The sequence below is a fragment of the Rhipicephalus sanguineus genome, chromosome 3 (assembly GCF_013339695.2).
Source record: "Rhipicephalus sanguineus isolate Rsan-2018 chromosome 3, BIME_Rsan_1.4, whole genome shotgun sequence".
NCBI lineage: Eukaryota > Metazoa > Arthropoda > Arachnida > Ixodida > Ixodidae > Rhipicephalus > Rhipicephalus sanguineus.
In genome coordinates this window covers 138,622,104-138,649,944 of record NC_051178.1, presented here as the reverse complement: position 1 = coordinate 138,649,944, position 27,841 = coordinate 138,622,104, and the positions used below count along the sequence as shown (strand labels likewise).

At 46.6% G+C, this 27,841-nt stretch overlaps 1 protein-coding gene across 1 annotated transcript; it reads right to left on the bottom strand.

The window, feature by feature from the left end:
• Nucleotides 1–666: 666 nt before the first annotated feature.
• On the bottom strand, nt 667–27,841 carry LOC119387273 (steroid 17-alpha-hydroxylase/17,20 lyase). The gene is made up of 10 exons (XM_037654614.2): nt 27,625–27,841; nt 22,892–23,058; nt 20,498–20,677; nt 18,832–18,925; nt 18,242–18,397; nt 6,386–6,594; nt 5,462–5,587; nt 5,218–5,322; nt 2,327–2,458; nt 667–1,121 (listed from the first exon to the last, which is right to left on the bottom strand). The coding sequence occupies exons 2-10, from the start codon at nt 23,043–23,045 to the stop codon at nt 763–765; spliced, it is 1,515 nt and encodes a 504-aa protein (XP_037510542.1). The 5' UTR covers nt 23,046–23,058; nt 27,625–27,841; the 3' UTR covers nt 667–762.

Below are 27,841 nucleotides of genomic sequence, written 5' to 3'. Positions count from 1 at the left end.
GAAGTTCGATTTTTGTTCGCTTTCTTTAATGCTATGTTTGCTCAGTACACCTATCGGAGCGTGGTCCGTGACGCACGCAGTTATATGTAAAGTTCGACTGTCCACGCAATACAATAATTTCGTTGTTGAAAGTAAGCGCCCTTTAAAGGCCCATTCACACCTGCGACTAGAGCACCAGTCGCGGGACCGTTTGCGACATGGTGACCAAAAACGACTCAACTGCGACCGAAGTTCACACCTGCGTGCGACTTATACCCGTCGCCACACGGAATTCACCTCTGCTCGCATTGTTATTGCCCCGCAAAATAACCTTACGTCTTGTTCTTGCCCATCTGATTGGTTCCGAGGTTTGAAAAATCGAGCAGCGGGCGACCGAGCCAAAGCAGTCGCTTGGCGACCAAAGCGACCACTTACAATCAATCGCATTGCGACTAAGCGGAGCTAGTCGCAGGCGTGAACGAGCTTTAAGAAGCACCTGTCGTCCTTTCCCGTGTGTCCGATTGGTTTCGTTGCATATTTTCTATAAGCGCGAAGGACACGTTACACAAACGAAGCACACGGGACAAGCGCTACTTTCAACTAAGGTTTTAATGGGCGGCACACCAAATATATAGGTGTCGCCACCAGAAGGGAAAGGGAGAAAACATAGACAACATAAAAATTTTTTTCGTTGCACTCCGTTTTATCTCAACACAAGATGGCAGCAGATTATCAGCGAGTTCGATGTCTCGATGTGCACTGCTCTTCGACACGATACGACCTTCAACGATTCTTCGTAAGAACGACGTTCTGGCGACCCGCGACGAGGAAAAAACTGTTTCCCATGGGCAGGACTTCTCGTCCGGTCTCGCCGTCGGGCGCTGCGACGCTGAGTCGCTGCACGAGCCGTACGAGCACGTAGAACATGTCTGCCTGCGCCAACTTCTCGCCGGGACACGACCGAGGTCCGAGGCCGAAGCTGAGGAGGGGCGGCAGGCGGTCCTTGGACATGAGCATTCCCGTGACTGGATCCAAGAACCGCTCCGGCCTGAACACGTCGTGGTCCGCCCAAAGCTTGGGATCGTGGTTGACGTTGTACGCGTTGTACATCACTCTTGTGTCCTTGGGGATCGGAATACCGGCTGGAAAGAAAGGAAAAAAAAAATATTAGGAGCTGTTGTGGGCAAGCGAAGCTTGGCGTGTGCGTTCCTGGCGGTAGTATAACTTTCTTTCTTTCTTTCTTTCTTTCTTTCTTTCTTTCTTTCTTTCTTTCTTTCTTTCTTTCTTTCTTTCTTTCTTTCTTTCTTTCTTTCTTTCTTTCTTTCTTTCTTTCTTTCTTTCTTTCTTTCTTTCTTTCTTTCTTTCTTTCCTCCATGCCGGGAATTGGACCTTCATCAACGTGCTTAGCAGCGCGATACTTCTGTTGCTACGGGCAACAACGACGATCATGCGTTCATATCCAGGCAATAATGAAACGCGGCAACGTGAAATGGCAAGTCACCTCTATAAAATATCCGGTTGCCGTATCAGAAACGGCTGATCTTTAACAAGCCCACGATCGAGAGAGCATCAATTATTGCAAGACGGCGCATAGAAATACGCGTATATGACCGGCCCACCTATACGAGGGCCTCATTTCCTTGCGCTCGTGGGCGCAGGTTTCTTTTTTTTTCTTTTTTTTGCGTACGACGTTGAAATCGCTGAGTCATAAAAGCTTCGCTTAAAGAATTGTTTTTATAGTGGTGAGAAAAATCTAGCGTTTCACTAAACCTGGCGGACCCTAGACCGTTTTTGGAAGTCGCGATTCCTGGACACTACGCGTCGATAGCGCGGAAATCAAGGAAGGCGTCGCTGCCGTTCCTAAATCGACAGGTCTCTGCGACCACCGCTTGTAGACTTGACCAACACTTTCAAAAGCGCGCGATTAATGCCATCCTCTCTCTTCCCTTATATCTCATTTTATTCTCTTCATTTGTTTTTGTTTTATCAGTGCGGGATATAAAGTCGGACACAGTTGTCTTCTATCGCTTCCCTCTATACCGTCATTTGCTCACGCTAGCAATATGCCAGCCAGACATATGACAGCTCATGCGATCACTTTCTGTGCTGCCCGTCGCACTACATTACTCGAGTTCCCATGCGCAGAACAACAGAGTTAGGTATACTGTAAACGCGGAGAACCTCATCTATCCCCTGTCATTTCACTTCGGAGACATGATTTGAAACACTCACTGAAAACGAGAACAATTCATAGCTTCTATACATGTGTTGAAGTTCATTTGGCCCCATCTCTGTTCTCCACGCAAACAAAATTATCTTTACGCGACAATGCTTCTTTTTGTCGTACCGATCTCCGAATCATGCGACGTCTTATGCGGTAGGCCGAAAGGTGCGATTGGGTAAAAACGAAGCGTCTCCATGATGCAGGCCACAGTGTACGGCAGTCTCTCTCTATCCTTCATCGTCGGCGGAGACTGACCTGCGAATCAAACGAAGAAATGACGTTGCAGCGTAAGTGTACGAGCTCAGTAACTGTTCGGTTTAGTTGAACGCAAGCAGGGTGTTTTGCCCGGACAAGAAAATCGCGTGCGCCTAATGCGGAGATCTCTTTTAAAGGGACACTAAAGAGGAACAATGAATTGGTTTAGATCGATAAATTGTGCTTTGAGAAGTCTAATGTCGTTAATTTCGCCATCATAGGTTTATTAATAGAGGAGAAAATCAAGTTCAAAGTTTCATGTTTAAATCTCGCGCCGAAATTTCCCCGCGTGACGTCGCGGATTTCAAAGTGTATTTATCGTATTTTGGCGCCATTGGCTCAACAAATTACCCCAAACATGGTATGTTAAGTCTATGGACCCCTCAGAGGACAATGCACTTCATTTTTATCGATTAGGAACTACGTAGTCTCTAGTAGGCGCCGTCAAAAAATGTGACGTCACGGCAAATGGTGCGGAAACTTCTAGGTGGCGTCGCCACCCACATTTTCTTTTTGCCCGTTTTCTCGCTTACTAGGCGCCTTCTTGCAGCAAGCGTGGTGTTTTTGGCATCGTGAAAGAGTACTTTACTAACACGAGAAAAATCGTTTTTCTCTTTAGTGTCCCTCTAACATTTTCTGTTATACTTGACTACAGCCTACGACATGGTATGGAACGCTGGGAACCAGTACCTTGGCTTCTTTATAATGCATCATTTAATACAAGACAAGAACTTTCGTATGCGCTAGATATCTGTCGGAACAAAGGGTTTTGGGGCCTTGGCCGAGTCCACAGAAGACTTTGAAAGCATTATTGCGCTTCTTGCGGACAAGTGGTCTTAGAGACAGACTCTAAGCAGCGTCGTATTCTCCTTTCCTTTTTTCTCTGTTTTCCCTTTTATTGCTCTCCCTTTCTTTTTGTAACATCTCTCTCGCATCATCTTTTATCCCCCTTACCCCTTCTCTCAGCACACGGTAGCCAGGCGGTCTAAGAACTGGCTGACCTCCCTGTCTTTCCGCTTGTTCCTTCCTTCCATCCTTCCTTAACACAAGCGCGCCTCAGACTTCCAGTAGTTATGCAGTTGGTTTCACGACGTACTTCGTCTGACTAACCATATGCAGGAACCAGCGCAGACCTGTTGGGACAGCCGTCAAGATTGCAAGTGTGCGTGGCAACAAGCGGCAAAGATCTCTCGTCAACCAGCCTTGTGTGCGTTTTTTTTTTCTACTTGAAGAACTCTGTCTTAGAATTCTACCTTTCAATGCAGGACGGGATCGATATCTCGTATCGGATGCATGAGGCAGACAATTTCGCATTGAAATAGAACTTCACATCAGACGGTAACATTCAGGTTCAGAAAAAAAAAATCACTTAGGAAAAAATGCGGGAAGTGTGCACTAAGTCGCTCAAAGCTTGGCACAGCGAAGCACGGGCCCGTCGCCGCTCGCAGGGCATTTTATTTCTCTATTTCGCTACATTTCTCTATAGAGCTGTGCGGCCTTTTCTGTTTCTCTTTAGTTTTCTCTTCCTTTCTCGCTCTCTTTCTTTTTCTCTCTGTTTCTTCTGTCTTTTTTGTCTCTGTTTATTTCTATTTCTTTCTCTTTCTTTTCTATCTTTGTCTCACTCTCTCAGTATTTCTCGCGTGCTTCCTCTTTCTCTCTCTCTCTTTCTTTCTCTTCCTTTGATTCTCTCTCTTTCTTTGTCTTTGTGCACTTCTTTCTCTGTACTTATCTCTTTCTCATTCTTTATACGCTACGCTTTACTCTCTCCCCTCCTCTTTTCCCCCTCCCCCTCACTTCCCTTTTCTACCCCCTTTGCTATACGATACTATACAAGACTATGTATGATATGTTCTGTCAGCGTGCCTGGATAGCCGAATGGTTAAGGCGCTCGCCTTCGGATCGTGGGTACGCGTGGGTTCGAATCCCGCCGCCTCATGAGGAATATGTTTTCGCCAAGATTTTCTCTTTCTCCATATATTTCTTTCTGTCTGTCTCTTTCTTTCTCTCTTTCTTTCTTCGCCCTCCTCCTCACCCTTCCATCTCTCCTTCACTTTGTGCTTCCCCCTTGCTATACGCCGGACAAATCGGCGCACGTGTTCTGGGAGCGAAGCAGAAGATGAAGAAGAGGACGAAGAGAATGCGTGGAGGTTCATGATGATGATAATTTTGGGTCACGACACATTACGCCAATCTAGAACAGTTTCGCTGTTAAAACAAACGTAATATTGTAACAGAAGCAACACTTCGCGCTATTTCATGCATACACGATGTACTGAATGGCAACTCTGTCAGTAAGAATATAAAAAAATGAAATGCGCAAGTGAACCTCTCTCTTCTTTAGTCTGTCAACCCCCTTCCCCACCCCTACACAGAGTAGCATGCCAGCGGTTATATACTGACGCCGGCAATAAAGAGTCTCTCTCTCTCTGTCAGTAAGACGAATAGCATGCCGACTTACGAGGCCAGCGGATAAGCACTGCGGCACATCGTCGAAGTTCTACAGTTAGGCTGCCGTCTGGTGTCAACGCGACCCGTGTCACATGGCACCGTACTGTATGTATGTATGTATGTATGTATGTATGTATGTATGTATGTATGTATGTATGTATGTATGTATGTATGTATGTATGTATGTATGTATGTATGTATGTATGTATGTATGTATGTATGTATGTATGTATGTATGTATGTATGTATGTATGTATGTATGTATGTATGTATGTATACCGGTTGAATAACCCACTCGGAACACACACTACCTATATTCTCGTCGATTTCCTTCCTTATCTTTTCTTGAATGCTCGGCTCTCGAGACATCTTGAGAAGAAGCCACTGCAGCTCACCGATCGATGTGTCAGTGCCAGCTGAAAAGTGCACATAAGAACGTAAATACATGACGACTATTTGCTGAATTAATTACTCTAAATATAGCACCTCTCTTGCTTGGTGGTGCTGACACTAATTTGGCGATAAAGCCGACCTCTCACGAAAACGACCTCTCACCTCCGAATATGTCGATGAGAATCTGAATCATGTTTCCTTCGGTCAAAAACTCGGCATCGCTTTTCTCCTGTTCCAGGGCTTCGTCTCTTGCAGACAGCATGGCATGGGTGAAATTCAGTACCTTTCCTGAAATGTAAGATTGGTTGTAATATAAAGTAAAGTCGTTGAATCAAAATATACGCTTAGACGTTCCCCTGATTGTTATGTACTAATGTATGCCGTGTGTAAATAAGGCTGAGTTCTTAGTCAGTGGAGGGATAAGGGAGGGAAGGGAAGTTGATCGGGGTTAAAAATTTGTGCAATAACTGCGTGGGATACACTAGCTGACCACGTAAACTGGGACCGCTTGTGACGAAGTGAACGATGAACATTTCTTGGTGTGCGTGTGCCTGCGCAAAATGAGAACTCTAATCTGCCCCTTTCCCGTATTACAGGACCGAGAACGGCGGGGTAACCCCTAATTCTAGCCTTTTCCTTACGATTTCTCTCTCTTTCGGCCAACTCCGGCGTAATTATTGCACGTTTACGTGTATTTATTTATTCCCTCCCTGTAGCTTTTCGGTTTCTTAGTTCTTGAATGTTATAACATTTGCTTTCCTGGAAAGTGATGCGGAGTTGCTTGATGCATGTTGCTTCCAGGTTCTTCATTTAGTGCTTGCAGCTAAACACAAATAGTAACGGTTTAACCTACAAACAATTTAATACCTTTATTTGCATTGCAAATTGAAACATGGTTGACTGCGTTCAGTGACTACTCGAACTAGGCCGTTCTAGCCCTTTCTTTTCAACAATCCTGTTGAAAAGGAAGGGCTAGAGCTACACAAGGTGGTCAAGTTGGTACAGAAACAAAACTAGCTTTTGTTTCTGCTACTGTACAGTGCATGCCAGACGTTTCTAGATAGCCGTTGGTTGCTAACATCGTACCCGGCTCGTAGGTCTTCTTAGCTGCGGCGTACATTCTGTTGACGATGGATCTCATCTCCATGAACAAATCCTCGCACTTCTTTTCCCGCGCACGGTACAAGATGCCCAGCCAGGGGGCAATGTCACTCGGCAGTCCGTTGGGTGCCACTTCCGTGAAAGTACGGTTGATGGTCATTATGCGATTGAGGTCAGCACTCTTGGCGTCAAACCTAAATAGGTTAATAATAATAATAATAATAATAATAATAATAATAATAATAATAATAATAATAATAATAATAATAATAATAATAATAATAATAATAATAATAATAATAACAACAACAACAACAACAACAACAACTTGTAGGACGCTTGAGCTTCGCCTTCAAGAGTAGAACGCGATAGCGTAATTACGCCTCGTGCGCATCGCCTTCTCAACTGCTAGCCTCGCTTCGCTCCTCAGTGCATGCCTCAAACGTGCCGCAAGGGAAGCAACGTCTGTGCGCGTAACATTGGCCCTTTCAAACTATCCTAGAATGCCTACTGCAAGTACAGTTGCGCAGTGCCCATTAAGTCATAACTCTTCCTTTTGATAATTCGCAAATTACCTACGCGTCCGCAAGGCAGCACGCGAACCAGCGCAGCTGCTCACTTTGTTCATGCTTTTGCCGATGATGATGATGATGATTAAATATGTCTGAGCGCTTTGTATTGGGTGGGCCTTTAAAACACGCGCTCGTTGCGCAGTTACCGTGTTTTGACACCCGGCGTGATTCTACGCTTCTGCCACGCAATGTTTCATGCGTTAAAGAGAATCCTCCACTACAAGACATTCATATAGTGTTTTCCATATAGCTGTTTCAAGCAGCGGAGTGGCTATATGGCAGAACGCCTGCTTAAGTGCCACGCAGAAGGCGTACGCGGCTTCAATTCTCACTCAAACCAAAGATTTTTATTATTTGTTTTATTTGCAACTTTCTCGATTTTCGGTCACGGACAAACGCTGATTTTTCGCTCCTTACCAACGACATCGACGCCGACACCAGAATTCCTTCGAAACGAGCTCTTTAACGCTGTCACGTTGAAACTACTTTATTGTACACATCCAGAACTAGTACACGGAAACTAAGCCTACGAAGACTTGTGTGACTAGGCCTGGTATATAGCCGGTTGCAGTGATGTGGTTACATGGTCGCAAAATAATCTTTTTTTGTGTGTGTGTTTTTGCGAACCAACAGACGAATCATTATCACAAATGCTCGTTCACAGGCAATAAATAAAAAAAGAACAGAAAAGGGACACAGAGGATATATTACCTAGAACTAGTCCACACACAATGTAATTTCACAATTCAGAAAATAACTTATTCAGCTGCTTTTTTGAAGTAGCGGAAAAGAACTCTTGAGGTAGTTCATTAAAAATTTTAGGAACATATAAAGTTCCTCTCGCTTCGCCATATCTGGTAAAAGACCGGGGTACATTAAAACGCTTAATAATAATAATAATAATAATAATAATAATAATAATAATAATAATAATAATAATAATAATAATAATAATAATAATAATAATAATAATAATAATAATAATAATAATAATAATCAAACGTTTACCAATCAAACGTTTATTTAATGTGCCCAGGAACAACCGTAAGGTCTTTGTACTGGCGCACGAAAAAAAAAAACAAAAAAGAAGAAAAACAAAGGAAACATTCACAATAAAATATCAGGGATAAAAAACGTTACAAAATTGCACATATACAACTATGCGCAGGCAGAAAAAAAATATCAGCAGTGTACAAGGCTATGTAAGTACAGTCGTACAGTGCAAAGCTCGGAGCAGAACAACGACTGGGAGCTGTGAAAAACATCGAGCTTCAAAAAGTAAGCATTGTAAAGACGTTGTCTCCTGCGAATGGTCGAATGTTCACAGAGGCAGGCGGTTACATGAAAAGGTCTATTCTCTCTGGTCAGCTTACGTGGAATTCGGCAATTAAGACAGTTGAGCAGTACAGGGCAGGATATGATACCATGTGTTGAATAATAGTGCAGAACGGAGCAACTTGGAGCGTGCCAGACTCCACCGAGGAAGAGGAAACCGAGGGGGCATCGAGAGCGCGTGCACGTGGCCGGTGCAGCAGTTCGCCTTTAGTACAGCCATTAAACGGACGTCTCTCTTTCACGTCTGGGGAACCAGTCATTTCGTATCATTTGGTGCTGCGAAACCCGGGACTGCCCCTCGAGAGACGCCTTCACGTCACGGCCATGGCGAACTCGGACCAGCTGCGCAAGAAGCGTGGTGCCATAAGGGCTGGCGTCACGAGAGCGCTCACGCTTTTAACGGACCTGCTGCAGCAACCGGATCCTGACGCCTCTCAGATTAGCGGCCACATGGATTACCTCAAGGACAGGGAGAAAGCACTGTCTCAGCTCGACGACGTCATCCTTGCGACCACAGACGAACAGAACCTCGACCAGGAAGTAGGGATGGCGCAGGAATACAACGAGAACATTCTGTACGCAGTATCACGCGCCAAGTTCTGGCTTCAAGAACGTGAGAGGAATGCCGGTACTCGGGCTCGAGCAACTGAACCCGGGCCTAGCTACCTCGGATCTCCGAACTCCGGCGACGCAGCAGGCCAGGTGAGAGAGCACCGTCAGCGTTCAGTTCAACTACCGAAGCTACAGATACCGACTTTCGATGGTAGTCTGCGTGGATGGCAGTCTTTTTGGGACCATTTCGACGCCACCATCCACAAGAACGCTGAGCTACCGCGGATTGAAAAGTTCAAGTACCTCCTCACCTACTTAACCGCCAGCGCGAAGCGGGCTATCGAAGGCATCCGCTTAGCCGAACAAAACTATGACTTTGCGATCAAGACGCTCACGGACCGCTTCGGACGCCGGGATCTGCTCGTGAACGATCATATCGATCATCTTCTCGCGCTAAGCCCAGTGAAATGCTCATCAGAGGTCCCGAAGCTTCGTCTGCTGCACGACAATGTGCAATTTCACGTCAGCGTCTTAGAAGGGCTTGGAGTTTCGCCAGATCAGTACACCGTGGTGTTAAACCGTGTCCTGATGCGATGTCTGCCAGAGGATCTCGCCATCATATACAAGCAGAAGACCAAGGAAACAAACTGCACACCCAGTATCGCCGAAACTCCTGAAGACAGAACGCGGCTAGCCAAGGATATGCTAACCTTCCTCCGCATCCAAGTGGAAATCCGGGAGGAAGGCCGGCAGCTGTCGCGTCGTGCACTGCAAGACGAACCCAGGACCCGCATGCCTGAAGAAATTTATGGCGCGGAACCTCTACCATCAGCGTCAGCTCTAACCGGGTCCACCTTGCCTGTCAGACCAGCGTGTCTGCTATGCCAAAGCAAGGATCATATGATCGCTTTCTGTAACGCTAACTTATCGGCTGAGGAGAAGCGTGCAAGGCTGAAGTACGCTAATTGCTGCTTCCGCTGCGGAACACGCAATCACATCGCCAGATTGTGCAGAAAATCCATCAATCTCAGGTGTGGTACCTGCCAGCGACGCCACCTGACGTTTCTCTGTGAATTATCGACGCCAACCGAAGACCTTCAATCAAGCGGTGGATCCCCGGCATTTCATGAACCACCACCCCAACCAATGCGAAACGTCACAACCGCCCAGAGTAGTCACGTCGAATCTACGCCTGTATTGTTGCAGACAGGCCGAGTTTGGGCAGAGTCTGGAGACCGACGACTACTCGTGCGGATACTGCTGGACAGCGGCAGTCAGCGCACATACATTCGTGCAGACGTGGCAAAAATACTTAAGTGCTCGGTCGTGGGTAATGAAGAGCTCTCCATCGTCACATTTGGTGGCTCCAAGTCACGAAGATGAATTTCTGCAGAACGTGTCAATGTGCGACTCCGCAGCCAGTTCGGCGCCTCACCAGTAACTCTGGAAGCATTAACGATTCATGAAATCTGTTCTGTAACAAGCTTACCGCTCGACCCCAACATTTTGCACCTGCTCGGCGAACGGGAGTACAACGTGGCCGACAGCTTTCAACCAACCACATGGCAACCAGAAGAAATAAGTGTCCTCATCGGGTCCGACGCCTATTGGCAAGTTACCACTGGGAGAATTGATCGCATCAATGAGAGGCTAACAGCGATCGACACCACCTTTGGATGGATGGTGCAAGGCCCTGTTAAGTCCGACATGCACTTCCCATCAAGTGCACTATTCATCTCGAGCAGCGATTCTTCTGCAGCGGATCTCGATGTACCTTCGATGCGGTGTCTTGATGTCATCGGGATAGATGGAGCGCATTCACGAACCTTAGAGGGCAGCCACCACCTGTTTGGATCGGAGCTAGGCATTTCCAAGCGCAACAAGAATCATCCAGTTGACAACGCCGTCGCCAGCGGCAGGAAGGTGGAAGAGGGTGAGACGGCAGGCGAGCATGTCGACGCTCATCTTGGCCGCGCACGTCGTCATCATTGGTGACAGAATGGGGGTGACGCCGCATTTGCGCAACTTGTCTCAGATCGGCTACTTTATGTGCGAGCACCACGACGAGGATAGCATCTTGGAGATTTTACACGCCGAGTACATCGTCATCAAGCACGTAAAGAACGACCTGCACGCCATAAGAGTCGGTCTCAAGGACGGAAAGGGGTGCGACAGCCGCAAATCAATGACCGCAGTGAACAAGCACTGCCGAAAGCAAAGCGAGCGGCGCGCAGGAATTCGTGCGCTGTCTGCCGATTGCGAAAGTCTGCCCAAGTGCGTTTCGACCGCACAACACAGATGGAACGCAAGCATGGAGTTCATGAATGCAAGGGGCGTAACAGTTCCTTCGATGGCAACGTCAACGCTATGGAGGACAACTTGGCGCAAGTCAATGATCTGGACCACGTGCCTCTCTTTGAGCTTCTGCCAATCAGCGGAGAGGACACGTCCGTGGTTTCGCTGGATGAATCAAATGAGGCTTCTAAGCTTCTCGTCTCAACACTCGGACTTGAAGGAACGTGCATGAAACTTTTGCAACAATCATTCCCGAAAACGACGGAAAATATTAGCCAACGAAAGCGAATGCCCTTAGAGGAACTGAAATCCCTGGAAGAAATGTTCGTCTCAGTGAACCAACCGTTCCCCACCTTGCACAAAGGGACAGAACCGTGGAACTGCCAAATGCTTCCCAAGATGAACTTCGATATTGGCATGGACACGAACGTCGTACACGTTGACGAGAACAAGGAGAATGCGGTTGCGGAGAAGGCCATGAACTCCTCATACATCAGACTGCCGCATTTAATAAACGACCTGAACATCACAGGCCTCATGATCACGGACAAACCGCTTAAATCGTCCCCCTACCGCTGGCTCAGTTGGAAGAGCATTCGACCACGAAGACGTGTATGGGCGACAAGGCTGCAGCAGCAAGGAAAGAATGGGGCACTGGGGCCCGCAGGCACTGGTGGCAAAACAATGTCGGTGAGTGGGTCAGCGCAGTTTCCTCCTCTTTCATCTTCCCATCCTTCACCCGCCTCCACACAACAGTCACAAAACCAAACAGTTCCCGGACAGGCTAACACACCCACTGATACGCCTCCACTTACGCCTGACAAACGGAATGACGACTACTGTGCAAAACAAGAGGTGCGAGAAATGATAGCTGAGATGGGGAGTATTCTAAGAGCAGAAATGCAGAAAATCAAGGAAGATATAATGGCCGATGTCAAGTACATGGTGGAAGAGGTAATTAAACAGGCCATGAGTGACATGAAGCAATTCATTAGCACCTCCCTCACCCAGCCAGCTGACTCCCTTCCACATGACACAAACTCCGCTCGAGATCCACGAAGGTCACACCCCTATACCCGTCCGGGTCGTTCAAGCACAGTTTCCCTCATCACCGACACACCCAGTAATCATGGCCAGCAAACATAAGAAACTTGTTACGACACCCTTCCGAGTGTGGCAATGGAATTGTAGAGGTTACCGCAAGAAGCGCGGGGCACTCACACAATTCCTATCTACAAAGCCACACCAACCAGATGTGATAGCACTCCAAGAAGTGCACTGCACTCCTACACTTCCTGGTTACAACACATACACAGATAAACACGACACCACCAATCCGCATTTAGCAGCCACCCTCGTATCTAAACACATCACAGTGGTCGATCACACACTTGACAACTCAAATATTCCACACGTTCTTATAGAGATCTTACCCACATCTCGATCGCAAACCAGCTTGTTCGTACTAAACATCTACAGTGCACCTAAATCTCGACGGGACGAATTTGGACACCTTTTTACTGCTGCTTGCAAGCAAGCCAAAAAGTTGATAATTCTCGGAGATTTCAATGCGCACCATCCAGCGTGGGGATACCAAACAGAAACTCCCAAAGGCCGCAGGCTAGCTCACGCTATGACCCTTCATCAATTAACCCTTTTAACAGAACCTGACACGCCTACGAGAACAGGCAACAGCGTGAGCAGGGATTCGTGTCCCGACCTAACAATGGTCAAAGGGTTGACTAAATGCTCATGGATTAATCTGATGGAGAACTTGGGCAGTGACCACAACATTCTAGCCACAGAGGTCGAAGTAGCGCCGACACGTATTCCCTATCGTAAGATCAAAATAACCGATTGGGAGGCATTTCGGCGCAAGAGAACGAACTCCGAACAAAGCGATGCACCGTCCCTATGTGATTGGATTCGAACTCTTCAGGCAGATTTCAAAGCCGTCACCAAACAGCTAACTACGACAACGGAGGTCCCAGAGGTGGATAAACATTTACTTCACCTCTGGGAGGCTAGAAGAGGTCTTACGAAGCGATGGAAGAGGCAGCGGCACAACCGCAAGCTTAAACAAAGGATCGCACGGATTACGGCAGAAGCGGAAAAAATACGCCGAAACCCTCACTAAGAACAGCTGGCACAACTTCTGCGACCGCCTGAATGGCACGCTGAGTACATCTAAAACATGGTCAATCGTCCGAGCATTACTCAACCCAACACATACGAGAACTCACACTAATAACACCATCCGTACTATTCTTCACAAAGAACAGATGGATGACGACAACCTCCTGCGAACGCTGCAACAGCGATACATATCTACAGGTCCTCGGCCCGAGTACAAAGACTATCCACACAAGGAAGAAACGGACCTGGATGCAGACATCACAGAGGCAGAAGTGAGGGCAGCCCTGCTAGGCATAAGACGAAACACGACACCGGGAGCAGACGGCATTCATTATGCACTACTACGCAACCTCGATGATAAGGCCATCCATCAACTCACTGACTTCTACAATAAACATTGGAAAGACGGAACACTTCCTCAGGAATGGCGGCACGCCGATATCACATTAATTCCAAAACCTGGCAAACCTTTGTCCCTTCAAAATCTGAGACCCATATCCCTGACATCGTGTGTCGGAAAACTCTTCGAACACGTTGTTCTACTGCGCCTGCAAGATTACCTCGAGGCGACCAACTTCTTTCCTACCACCCTATTCGGTTACCGCGCTAATTTGTCGACACAGGACGTACTGCTACAACTTAAGGAAGATGTCGTGGATGGCCCTAGTGTGGCTCAAACTAGAGCAATTTTGGCCTTGGACCTTAAGGGGGCATTTGATAATGTCTCACATGACCTCATTTTAAACAACCTTGCCTCCTCCCGATGTGGCAAACGCACCTACGATTATGTACGAGCGTTTTTATCTGACCGCACGGCAACCATTGGCCTTGGGGAACTTCGGTCGGGCACTATAAGGCTTTCCGGCAGAGGCACTCCGCAAGGTTCAGTTTTATCACCTACCCTGTTCAACGTGGCCATGGCAAAACTACCACCACTCCTAGACAAAATTCCAAATGTGCAGCATGCGCTCTACGCCGATGACGTCACAATCTGGGTAAGCAAAGGGTCAGACGGCGCCATTCAAGACGCACTGCAGGACGCTGTCAATGTGGTTCAAGGGTATGCCTTAGCCGGAGGACTCACTTGCGCAGCTGAGAAGTCGGAACTACTGCTGGTGTTTAAACGCCGGAAAAAAACCAACATATCACCAGACGTTATCGTGTATCTGAATGGAAAGCTTATTCCAAGGGTAGATAGACTCCGCATATTAGGACTTCATATACAACACAACGGCAAGGCCACATATACCCTCCAACTACTGCGCAAACAAATCGCCCAAGTGACTCATATGATTAAGCGCATTACCAACCACCGACATGGACTTCTCGAAAAAGATGCTCTCCGATTGGTGCAAGCCCTCATCATAAGCAGATTGACCTACCACCTCCCCTACCACAACCTTACTCAAACCGAGACAAGCCGGATGGACGCCCTTCTCCGCACGGCACTAAAGGCTGCTCTGGGACTGCCCAATCACGCGTCCACGCAGCTCCTTCTACGACTTGGGGTTCACAACACCATACGTGAACTAATTGAAGCGCATTTTAACAGCCAAATTGAACGTCTGCAGCGGACAAGACAGGGTTGTCTCATTCTCTCTCGGTTGGGATACAGCGTGCCAAACAAACCGCAACAAGAGCCCAAACATCTTTCACTAGATATCAGGAGGAAAATTCAAGTAGCCCCCATACCCCGCAATATGCACCCTGATCGACATAAAGGCCGGAGACGAGCAGAGTAAAAGCTCTAATGCGAATCGTAGGTGACGGCACATCTAACGCACCAGTCCTTTACACTGATGTGGCCCGATATCCACAAAAACGGGCCATGTGTCTGGTCGTAGTGGACAACACCGATTCTGTAACGGTGTCGGCTACACTTAAAACCCTGGACAGCGGCACGGCAGAGGAGGCTGCTATCGCCCTGGCTATTCTACACGCTTCACAATTACCAGCACCGGACGAACCAATTACCGTGGTTACCGATTCACAAACTGCCTGTCGGAACATAGCGAAAGGAATGGTCACACCCTACACACACCGTATCCTGACATCAATACACCCCACTTTGTTACACAGGGTGCGTATCGTCTGGACACCTGGACACGCCTCTCTCCATGGCAATGAACGCGCTAATGCGGTAGCTCGAGAGCTCACAAACCGGGCGCCATCGGAAGAGCTGTCCAACCCAGACGATGCACCAACAGCACCACTCAACTACACTGAAACGCTACAACACTACCGACAAAACCGCATGTACTTCCCACCACCACACAAATCACTCAACCGAGAAGACGCTGTTGCCTGGCGGCAGCTTCAGACTAATTCATTCCCCTGCCTTTACATCCTTCATCTCTTCCACCCCACACAATATCCCTCATACTGTCCCTACTGTGGAGCGAAGCCCACGGTGTATCACTGCACCTGGGAATGTCCACAACCACCGGGCTGCCGCCCTATTCCTTCACCCTCACAATCCTCTTGGGAGACTGCGCTGACCAGCTCAGAGCCGCAGGAGCAGCGTCGGCTGATCCAGCGGGCACGTTGTGTGGCGCGAGCCAATGGGGCCCTGAACTAAGGGCTCCACCCAACGAGGATAATCCTTGAGGCCTTTACAAATAAAAGTTTTCTCTCTCTCTCTCTAGCGAGCAAGCTCGACGAGCTCCAGCAATTGATCGCGTCCCAATTCGTACTGGGAAGTCGACACATCTCGGTGCCACAACGTGCTTCCGCCTCGGGGCTCGCGAATGCACTTCCATTGCAACGCAGGGCTCGTCATTGCCAGCGCCTATCAACTGAACTGCGGAAAAGACGCCAACGAGCCCATCTATTTCTGTTGCGGAAATGTTATCACCGCTCAAGCTGCACACTGGACGCGTGCGATTCATATTGGCCCCCCTGGGAGGATGTTGAATAATAGTGCAGAACGGAGCAACTTGGAGCGTGCCAGACTCCACCGAGGAAGAGGAAACCGAGGGGGCATCGAGGGCGCGTGCACGTGGCCGGGGCAGCAGTTCGCCTTTAGTACAGCCATTAAACGGACGTCTCTCTTTCACGTCTGGGGAACCAGTCATTTCGTATCACCATGCACAAGCTTGTAAAGAAATAACAGATCAGCGCGATTTCGTCGGCAGCAAAGTGATGGCAATGATAATAATCCAGCAGCGTTAGAACGAGATCCAGAGTCATTTCTAGCGAAACGATGGTTGTAAATGCTTAGGAATTTTTTCTGGACTCGCTCAATGGCATTGCTGCTGGAATTAGGAATGCCATTCCAGATCACAGATAATAATAATAATAATAATAATAATAATAATAATAATAATAATAATAATAATAATAATAATAATAATAATAATAAGAAGAAGAAGAAGAAGAAGAAGAAGAAGAAGAAGAAGAAGAAGAAGAAGAAGCTACAGAGGTATACGTCGCTGCGTTCTTGTTCAGAATACAGGGCCCGCATTCACAAAAATGTCTTTGTAAAAATTTTCGTAAGAGAATATTTCAGCCAATCACAATGCGGGACATATCATTAGCGAAGCCGGCTGACCAATGGGAAACCGCAGTTACGTAAGAATTAAGAGAAGTTTTACGCGTTCGGCCCAGTAACCTGACCTAGTAATAGCACGTTAGCTGCTTGAAGTACCGTAATAAGTCATATGCAGAATCGTGATCATGTTTTGACGGAAGGGTGACAGTCTATTTCACACGAATGCGAAAAAACACAGAATGACATTGTCGATACACGTTGAAATTCGGCACGTAGCCATGCTTCATGGTGCTTTCTTTTTCCCATCGAAATGTTGGAAGGGTATGTCATAAAGAAATGGTGAAATGTGCAAACACAGACACAATAGATCAGAAGAAGACAACGCAAACGCCGACTATCCTGTATTTGTGTTGTCCTGTTCTCGCCTCTTTGTGTCCTTGTTTGTACGTCTCACCTTCTTCTATGATGAGTCCTTACCAACTAGTTCAGCATTCTATTGTTTAGAAGGTTACGCTGGCGCGCAAGCAGTGCTCCGGTTACTCCTGGCCTCTTGCCTTCATCACCATCACCATCATTTCCGCCAATCAACCCAGTCCTATACTTATACCCGCGAACTTCTTAATCTCATCCGCCCGCCTAACTTTCTGTCCCTCCCTCACGCGGTTGCCTTCTCTTGGAATCCAGTTACTCTTATAGGGACGCTAAAGAGAAACAATGAATCGGTTTAGATCGATAAATTGTGCTCTGAGAACTCTGATGTCGTTAATTTCGCCATCAGAGGTTTATTAATAGAGGAGAAAATCAAGTTCAAAGCCTCATTTTTAAATTTCGCGGCGAAATCTCCTCGCGTGACGTCACGGATTTCAAAGTGTATTTATCGTATTTTGGCGCCATTGGCTCAACAAAATTACCCCAAACTTGGTATGCTAAGCCTATGGCCCCCTCAGAGGACAACGTACTCCATTTTTACCGATTAGGAACTACGTAGTCCCTAGGTGGCATCGCTACCCACATTTTCTTTTTGCGCGTTTTCTCGCTTACTAAGCGTCTTCTCGCAGCAAGCGTGGTGTTTTTGGTATCGTGAAAGAGTACTCTACTAATATGAGAAAAATCATTTTGCTCTTTAGTGTCTCTTTAATGACCAGCGGTTGCCTTGCCTGCGCGATACATACCCTGCCCATGCCCAATTCGTTTTCTTGATATCGACTAAGATGTCCTTAACATCCGTTTGTTACCTGACGCCCTCTGCTCTCTTCTTGTCTTTTTAACACCTATCATTTTCCTTTCCATTGCTCGCTGCGTGGTTCTTAATCTAAGTTGCACCCTCTTCGTAAGCCTCCAGGTTTCTGCTCCGTAGGTAAGTGCGAAACACTTAAGTGGTGCACAACAGTGTGCGCTAGCTGCCATGTTTGCTTTAAGCGAGAAAGATAGAAATCAGGACATCGCCTGCAACCGACTCACTTGGCGCTGAAGGCTGATACGGAGAGTATGTTGATGATAATGAACATGACAGGGTCTCTGGCGTCGACTGTCAGGGGCTCATCGTCCAATGAGTCAACGTAGGCGTCCACAATCTCTGTACACAGCTTCTCCAGGGACTCGCTCACAGCATACTTTCTAATTTAAGAGAGACGCAAATTAAAAAAAAAAGAAAGAAAGCAAGGTTTCATGTTTGGGGGAGTAAAAAAATAACTTGTTCATATTTCATCCATTGCATCGACTAGCCCAGTGAGACACGCGCATTCGGTTATCACATATGACGGGCGTCATTATTTTTTTTTGTAACAAATGCCATACATTGCAACACTGTTAAGTAAAAGTTTGGATTCAATTCGTTGTCACTGGGTCGCTCAGTTTGCTTTTGCGTCATTTCAAGCGCTACTTCATTCACGGCCACAACAGGTTTGATTTTGGCACTTAAAACCCCAGATATTCTCCTTCTTATTATTATTAGCCGGTTTGGTTATGACAACCACTTTCATAGATCACCGTCCCTAAATCGCTAGTTAGTGAGGCCAACAGCGATAACTGTCCCATAACAAGTCGCTTACCTGACAGCCGTGACAGCTACCTTGCGAAGGACTTTCCATGTCGCGTTGTAGTCTTCAAATACGATGTCATGGTCATCGTGTCTCTGAATATCGCCTGCATGAGAATTTGAACACAACGTGAAGTCTCGCACCGTTCCCGAAAATATGCACGGTTATTGCGAGTGGTTGTTCTTACTTCAGATAGCTTTTTTTTTATTAGTTCAAAAACATGTATTTGTAGCGATAATCGCTCCAATACCCCATGTATTCCTAACTATCGCCGTTGTATGCCTGATTGCATGAAAAATCGAGCGCTCACAACTTTTTTTTTTTTGCATTTCTTATACCGAGATGGTGCACCGGCAACACGCGTACTACATCAGGGATTATGGTACAGAGCATTTTGTTTTTTTTTGTTGTTGTTCTTTTTAAGCCTCGCATGTTGTAGGCCTTCATATACTACGCCTTGGCCACATTGAATATATTGTGGGCCTTTGTTGTGCGCTTCTTCCTCATCTGTACATTGTCGTAATCATCATTCGTTTGTCTCTCCGTCCTCAACGTCGCCGTGCAACATCCTCATCATCATCGTGTGTGCGCGTGCTCTGCCTCTGGCTGCCTGTTCGCTGCCGTGTCCTCGGATCTACAAACGTCGTTCCAACTAAGGCATCATAATGTGTGTGACACGTTCTGTCGGAGCCTGTGGCCCGATGTTAGAAACGCACTCACACATTTGTATATAAATACATCGTTCGCAGTAGCATGGATGGAAAGGGGCAGGAGGATGGGCGCGTGCAAGCAATTTTCGCATTCAAAAGAATAGAGAAACCATCAGTTTCTTCTACGACACGCCAAGAGTTCTTACATAATTGTGTTTTATAACAGTGGCACTAGTCAGTGTTTTTGTGACATAGGGACGCGATTTCAGCTTCGCAAACAACAGAATCGTGTCGTTTCTTATTCATTACCTGTATCCTTTCTGCGCATGGAAACCCCAAACCGCGCTTACTTTTTTGTTAGGAACCTACCACTTCTTTACCTCCGGTTTGTAACCCGTTGAGAAATTGGAAATTAATTTCTCAAGAACTTGAACCAGAAGTTGATCTGAGCATAAATATAAGCGACAAAACAAGGGCGCTGATGTTGGATACACGATAGAATAATTGCATTGTAGAAAAGCCACCATAGCTGTACGAGGACGTTCTGCCTGAGAACACGAATTAATGGTATACAAGGTTATTCACCTTGCGCATAAGATAAATATTAGTATAAGGGTGTTCTTGTATGACGCCTCTGTCTGAACCAGCCGCTCGCGTCTGCAGTCAAGCTTGTATACTCTGACCACAGAAAACCGTAGGCAAAATGCCTTTTGTAGGACACATTTTCTTGGCAATACATGAACAGGAAGACCTTAAACAACGCTCCGTGTTATTCCAAACGCGCCTACAGAAAGCAAGATAAAAAATAATGAGAGATGCTATAAGGGGACACGAACACAAGAATCAACTTACAATGTTGAATCAGGTTACAGAAGCTTTAGAACACTGTTCGCTTACAGTGCTCACTCAGGTTACAGACAACACTGTCGGCTGTACGCGTACGGTATAGCGCGCGTTTATACCCTGAGGACGACCGCGAATTGAAGTGACAGCTATAACGACAATAAACTTCTCCATTGTTGGCTCACCGAGTTTCGTCGCAAAACGGCCGGCGAAATCATGGCGCCTCTCGACGAATCCTTCCTTGATGACTTCGTACCCATTGAGCACGATCATCGGCCGAGAGCCCATCCACAGAGTGAACGGGTCTCCGTAGTACTTTGACCATTCGGCGGCTTTCTTGTGGAGCTCTTTTTCCTTGGCCAGAGCTGCACCAACGGAGAAAGATAGGGTTACACGCTTGAGTCGTCAGCCGATGTATACCTCTGGCTGGACAGGAGCGCTTTGAGTGTCGCAGCCCTAACGATGCTAGAACGTTTGAGCGAGTTTTGCCTTCCGAGGAAACGTTCATCGGCGCGTGGTCTTAATGATTCGCTGCACGCTGCAACGAGCAGTTGCAAACGACAAGTAAGAGTATAAGTCACAGGATTCGGTTGCGGACGGGAACGCACAGTTGCGCCCAATATGAGTTGCACCATGCTGTCCGTGCTCAAAGCGGCGCCATCGTTGCAAAGCGGCGCCGACATCGCAAAAGTTAGTGAAGCAAACATCGTTTTAGTTACCGGTATTCTCTAAGCCAATTTAGCTCTCGCCAGTGTCACCGCTCATGCTTGGGGCCCCTTCAACCACGGCAACAGTATTGCAACTCATATTGAGCGCGACTGTATACAGTCACGGGCAATTGAAGCACGAACTAGTTACAGGGTCCACTGAAACTCGTTCTTTCTTTCATGCTTGCCAATACGCGTAACGTCGGCATGATTTCGACTTACACCTTTAATATCAGGCCAAAGTCCCTTGGCAACGACAGGTTCGAGATGATGCTCTCGAATTGACACTCGCGGAACCGATTTTATTTTGTAGCTGTAATTCCTCGCTGAGGTTTCATCACTTCGCGCAGCATTTTCTTGCAAGGGCTCAACGTCAGCTGTAGTGGTTTGAGGGCAGGAAACTTGCTTATTTCTGCAACCCATGATGGAGCACGGCGGAGCGTCGCTGGGCGGTGGGTGAAGGAAAATTAAGAGAGAGAGCGGAAAGGAGAGTTCTCGAGATGTGAGCACCCGCAACACCGAGTGCCAGGTCGGGGTACCTCTCTCTCCATCAGAAGAACCGCATGGCATGGCATTAAGAATCGAATCCAGTTTCTCCGGCATCGGAGGCGCATTTAAATGCCGTGGCGTGGATAAGAAGAGAGGAAAAAGGTTAAGGATAGACATGAATGTTAGCCAGAGGAGGTCTCCAGTTGGATACCCTGTGTTTGGAAGGGAGAAAAGGGTATAAAATTATTAAAGAGGAAGAGCATATGACGACACTTCAATGTCGTTATTACTATGGTAATGTCGGAAGCATATGAAGACAAACGTAGTTCGCTTATTACACGCACACGCGCACGCACAAGCACACGCGCAAGCACACTTCTCCGCCTCACCCACCCCACACGCACACGCGCAAGCACACACGCGGGGCGGAACAATTTCAAGTCACGATGCGGGACGAGATATACGCTTCTGTGAATTTGTCATTGTCATACACTCGTGGCGAGCGTGTTTTACGCTTTCCCCTGTGAAAGTGCCGGGGCAAAGGCTCGCTTACCGCGAAAGCTGTGTATGGCGTTTATTTGCCTTCACTTGCAACGGCCTGGCATTTGTTGACTCTTACTGTTTGCCCCTCGGATCGATTTTAATATCTGTATGATGCGGGTTGCCAGCCCTCCCAACAATATAGCGGTTGCTTTCTTTTATGCAAATAAAGTTTCTTTCACATCATCAGTTCTGCAAAAGCCCGCAAGTTGGGTGAACGTTCATGAAACGGAGGAATTGTCATCCATTAGTTTAACAAACGAACTAAAATAGAAGACTCCAAATACGCAAATATGCAATAAGCAAACGAGGAGTGACAGCGGTATCGCAAATGCGCTAGCTATATATACGGCAGCAACAGCATTCGCAGCCCTGTCAGCGAGAACAACCGTAGCAACATGTCATTTATTTCCGTACACCCAATCTTAGCGTGCTGTGCCTATCGATACAAGGTGTCATACACGCATGCATGTGCGCGAATTTGTACTTGGCGGGAATTTTGGTGCGAGTGTGCTTGATTTTGCCACGTGAGGTGAAATTCTAGCTCTCCCCGAAATGCCATAATTCGACCTTTTCTGTAAAATTTTTCTGTTTTCTTTTCCTTCCTGTGCCACATGAAAAATATAACTTCTCTGCGTCACTAATTGCGTAACAAAGGACAAAGCAACGCAAGGCAATCGCCACAAAAATGTCAATGACTCTTCCGACGCACAGTTGAAGAAGGCGACGAAAACTGCACAGCATGTTGCGACGGCATACGAAGCGATGACGAATAAGGCGCTCTGATCTGCTACCCTCTCCCAGCTATCGTCGCTATTTGCGGCCCATGTTATTCGAGCTCACTCAAGAGGTTTCCGACGATAGGCAGTGGGAATGGTCCTTTCGGGTATTTGGAGACCTTGTGGTAGAAGCGCACCACGTAATAAGTGGTCAGGAAGACCAGCGTCGTTGTCAACAAGCGCCAGTCCCAGGACACGATGACCGCCAGCAGTGTCATGTTGGCCGCTCTCCTGCACGAGAAATACGAATGGGACACTGAATACGAAATATAATGTTGCGCCAGACAGACAGACAGACAGACAGACAGACAGACAGACAGACAGACAGACAGACAGACAGACAGACAGACAGACAGACAGACAGACAGACAGACAGACAGACAGATAGATAGATAGATAGATAGATAGATAGATAGATAGATAGATAGATAGATAGATAGATAGATAGATAGATAGATAGATAGATAGATAGATAGATAGATAGATAGATAGATAGATAGATAGATAGATAGATAGATAGATAGATAGATAGATAGATAGTGTGTCCAAAGTAACAGCCAGGTTGAAGAAACAGGTGCGAACACTCGGCTTTCCATTCAGGATACTCATAGTGCTTCCCAGGATTCCACTTGCGCAATATGTGCAAGCGGCCTCTTCGTGAATTGTGCGCGCCTAGTTGTATATGCGTTGCAAGAATTGCTCGGTGACTTTGGATAAGAAGACCGGGCTTTCGTGTAGGCAGATGGTGGCAAGACTGCTGTAGAGCAAAGTTAAGCAATGTAATAGCTATATGATGCCACCAGCTCTGCTGTTTAACCAGGGTTAGAGGAAGATCAAAGAGTAATATTTAGCTAAAACATTATCGCTGATGGAAGACTTACATGAGGATGTTCAAGTTCGCCATATATATATATATATATATATATATATATATATATATATATATATATATATATATATATATATATATATAATATGCACGATAAAATTCACCATATTAAACTCGCAAAAACACTTCACTTTACAGAAGTGATCGAATGTAATTGGCTATACGTCAGTGCAGTCACGGACTGTTTGTTGCTGACTATAGGCGCAGCCTACTTCTATTCCATAGGTTGTCACCTACATTTTTTATGCGATTATTGTTGATGTTACTGACTTGATCAAATTTGCTTGCTCTGAATCAACAAACGAATCCTTCTCAAAACGTATACGAAAGCATATTTGCAAGCAAGGCATCAACCGATGATGCGTTTCAGGACAGGAAGAAAGCATATTGCCGTTCGCTTACTGTTGCGCGCGTGTTTGCAAATTACTATAGCCATAAGGGGCTGATTCAGCGCAGCGTATTTACTCTGGCCTAGGCCTGAGCAAGCGTGTTTGTGTACTCCTGGAGCAAGGGGCCGTTCGCTTCGCTGACGCAAAAGCAACGGTAGCATTCCTGCGCTGCCTTACGGTACTGCCGTTTATATTAGCTTACCTTGCATCATCACAGGCGTTCGCAGCTATAGTGTTTCCTTTCACACTTTTCCTCTCCCCTTTTGCCTAGCTATTGCGGTACCTCAGTGAGCATACCGTATGTTTCAAACTTCGCCCTTTCCTGTGTTCTGTTTTTTTTTTAGTGTGACTTTAGTGAAGTAGCCAGGATTTTATTTCGCTAGGCAGAAGAGGTGTGGGGTGTGGTGATCATACACCACCATATGTGTACAATTGCTCCCTTCAACAGCGTTGAATTGTTAATGAACATATCTCATAGTCACGATACATGTAAGTGCACACAAAAAAAAATATATATATATATACGGACTCTATCTGCTATATGTACTGAACTATGCCCTTAGAATATGCTCATGCTTGATAGGCCACATACTGTATATGTACGTAGTGCTTCTGATTATTTTTATGTTTTCTTATTCATTTATTCTTCCTAATTTTCTTGTCTTTGTGTATTTATTCAATACTACTATCATGGTGATGGGACAGCCGGCTCTAACGTAGCATACCTTCCCATGTTTTTTTATATATAAATAAAAAAAAATCGGTGTAAACAAAATTTAGAAAGTGGGTGGGACCTTTGTCCCCAAATGTGGCAGCCTTTGAAAGGATCTGTGCCAGCGAATTTGCCCTCGAAGCTTTTTTTTTTATGTGCGCGAATTGTAGCGGGAAAGACGATCCGCTTCTTCGCGCGTTTGAAAAGCAAATGCTGCCCGTGTTTATGTTCGGCGCTGGCACATTCTTGACGTTCCGCGCGGTCAGCGTCTCAAGCAAACAAGCAAGCAAGCAAGCAAGCAAGCAAGCAAAAAAAGTAAGCAAACAAACAAGCAAGCAAGCAAGCAAGCAAGCAAGCAAGCAAGCAAGCAAGCAAGCAAAAAAAGTAAGCAAACAAACAAGCAAGCAAGCAAGCAAGCAAGCAAGCAAGCAAGCAAGCAAACAAACAAACAAGCAAGCAAGCAAGCAAGCAAGCAAGCAAGCAAGCAAGCAAGCAAGCAAAAAAAGTAAGCATACAAACAAGCAAGCAAGCAAGCAAGCAAGCAAGCAAACAACAAGCAAGCAAGCAAGCAAGCAAGCAAGCAAGCAAGCAAGCAAGCAAAAAAAGTAAGTAAGCAAGCAAGCAAGCAAGCAAGCAAGCAAGCAAGCAAACAACAAGCAAGCAAGCAAGCAAGCAAGCAGCAGCAAGCAAGCAAGCAAGCAAGCAAGCAAGCAAGCAAGCAAACAAACAAGCAAGCAAGCAAGCAAGCAAGCAAGCAAGCAAGCAAGCAAGCAAGCAAGCAAGCAAGCAAGCAAGCAAGCAACAAGCAAGCAAGCAAGCAAGCAAGCAAGCAAAAAAGTAAGCAAACAAACAAGCAAGCAAGCAAGCAAGCAAGCAAGCAAGCAAGCAAGCAAGCAAGCAAGCAAGCAAGCAAGCAAGCAAGCAAGCAAGCAAGCAAGCAAGCAAACAAACAAGCAAGCAAGCAAGCAAGCAAGCAAGCAAGCAAGCAAGCAAACAAACAAACAAGCAAGCAAGCAAGCAAGCAAGCAAGCAAGCAAGCAAGCAAAAAACAAGCAAGCAAGCAAGCAAGCAAGCAAACAAACAAGCAAGCAAGCAAGGAAGCAAGCAAACAAGCAAGCAAGCAAGCAAGCAAGCAAGCTAGCAAAAAAAGTAAGCAAACAAACAAGCAAGCAAGCAAGCAAGCAAGCAAGCAAACAAACAAGCAAGCAAGCAAGCAAGCAAGCAAGCAAGCAAGCAAGCAAGCAAGCAAGCAAAAACAAGCAAGCAAGCAAGCAAGCAAGCAAGCAAACAAACAAGCAAGCAAGCAAGGAAGCAAGCAAACAAGCAAGCAAGCAAGCAAGCAAGCAAGCTAGCAAAAAAAGTAAGCAAACAAAACAAGCAAGCAAGCAAGCAAGCAAGCAAGCAACAAACAAGCAGCAAGCAAGCAAGCAAGCAAGCAAGCAAGCAAGCAAAAAACAAGCAAGCAAGCAAGCAAGCAAGCAAGCAAGCAAACAAACAAGCAAGCAAGCAAGCAAGCAAGCAAGCAAGCAAGCAAACAAGCAAGCAAGCAAGCAAGCAAGCAAGCAAGCAAACAAGCAAGCAAGCAAGCAAGCAAACAAGCAAGCAAGCAAGCAAGCAAGCAAGCAAGCAAGCTAGCAAAAAAAGTAAGCAAACAAACAAGCAAGCAAGCAAGCAAGCAAGCAAGCAAACAAACAAGCAAGCAAGCAAGCAAGCAAGCAAGCAAGCAAGCAAGCAAGCAAGCAAAAAACAAGCAAGCAAGCAAGCAAGCAAGCAAGCAAGCAAACAAACAAGCAAGCAAGCAAGGAAGCAAGCAAACAAGCAAGCAAGCAAGCAAGCAAGCAAGCAAGCTAGCAAAAAAAGTAAGCAAACAAACAAGCAAGCAAGCAAGCAAGCAAGCAAACAAGCAAGCAAGCAAGCAAGCAAGCAAGCAAGCAAGCAAGCAAGCAAGCAAACAAACAAGCAAGCAAGCAAGCAAGCAAGCAAGCAAGCAAGCAAGCAAACAAACAAGCAAGCAAGCAAGCAAGCAAGCAAGCAAGCAAGCAAACAAGCAAGCAAGCAAGCAAGCAAGCAAGCAAGCAAGCAAGCAAGCCAGCAAGCAACAAGCAAGCAAGCAAGCAGCAAGCAAAGCAAGCAAGCAAGCAAAGCAAGCAAGCAAGCAAGCAAGCAGCAAGGCAAGCAAAGCAAGCAAGCAAAGCAGGCAAGCAACAAGCAGCAGCAAGCAAACAAACAAGCAAGCAAGCAAGCAAGCAAGCAAGCCAGCAAGCAAGCAAGCAAACAAACAAGCAAGCAAGCAAGGAAGCAAGCAAACAAGCAAGCAAGCAAGCAAGCAAGCAAGCAAGCAAGCAAGCAAGCAAAAAAAGTAAGCAAACAAACAAGCAAGCAAGCAAACAAGCAAGCAAGCAAACGAACAAACAAACAAACAAACAAACAAACAAACAAACAAACCAGTCGCTCTTGTTTACGCTGCACGGGCGGTGGTCAATAGGGGGCAGAAAAGTGAGGAATGCATTCGTGTCTTTTGCAATAAAGACCTGGGTTCTCCAGCAGTAATGTGGCAGGCGGGTCGATATTGCTTTTCTAATACCGACTGTCGGCGGCGCACCCTTAATGTTTCGACGCGCTGCAATAAATAAACATTTCACGCGCGAAAGAAGGAATCGCCAAAATGGCGCGCATCTGACCCCGAGCAGAGCTTGAGAACGCGCGGCGCGGCAAACCGCAAAGCATGGCACACTTGTTGCGATGAAACGCCATCGTTAAATTTCGAAGCATCGTGCACAAATGTATATAAACAAGCGAACACTCACCGCGTTTCGCCGAACGGCGGCAGCCCCACCACGCTCGAACGAAGACGGATGAAATTCTCCGGGCAACTATGAAGCACTGAGGAAGCACCAGTTGCTTTCGCTCCGCATACGTCGAATATACCGCGCGGCGTTGGCGGTGAGTTGCCGCTTAGGGAAATATGCGAGACGGAAACGCAACCTGGTGAAATCAAGCGGACGTCGTAATGTCGCAAGTTCG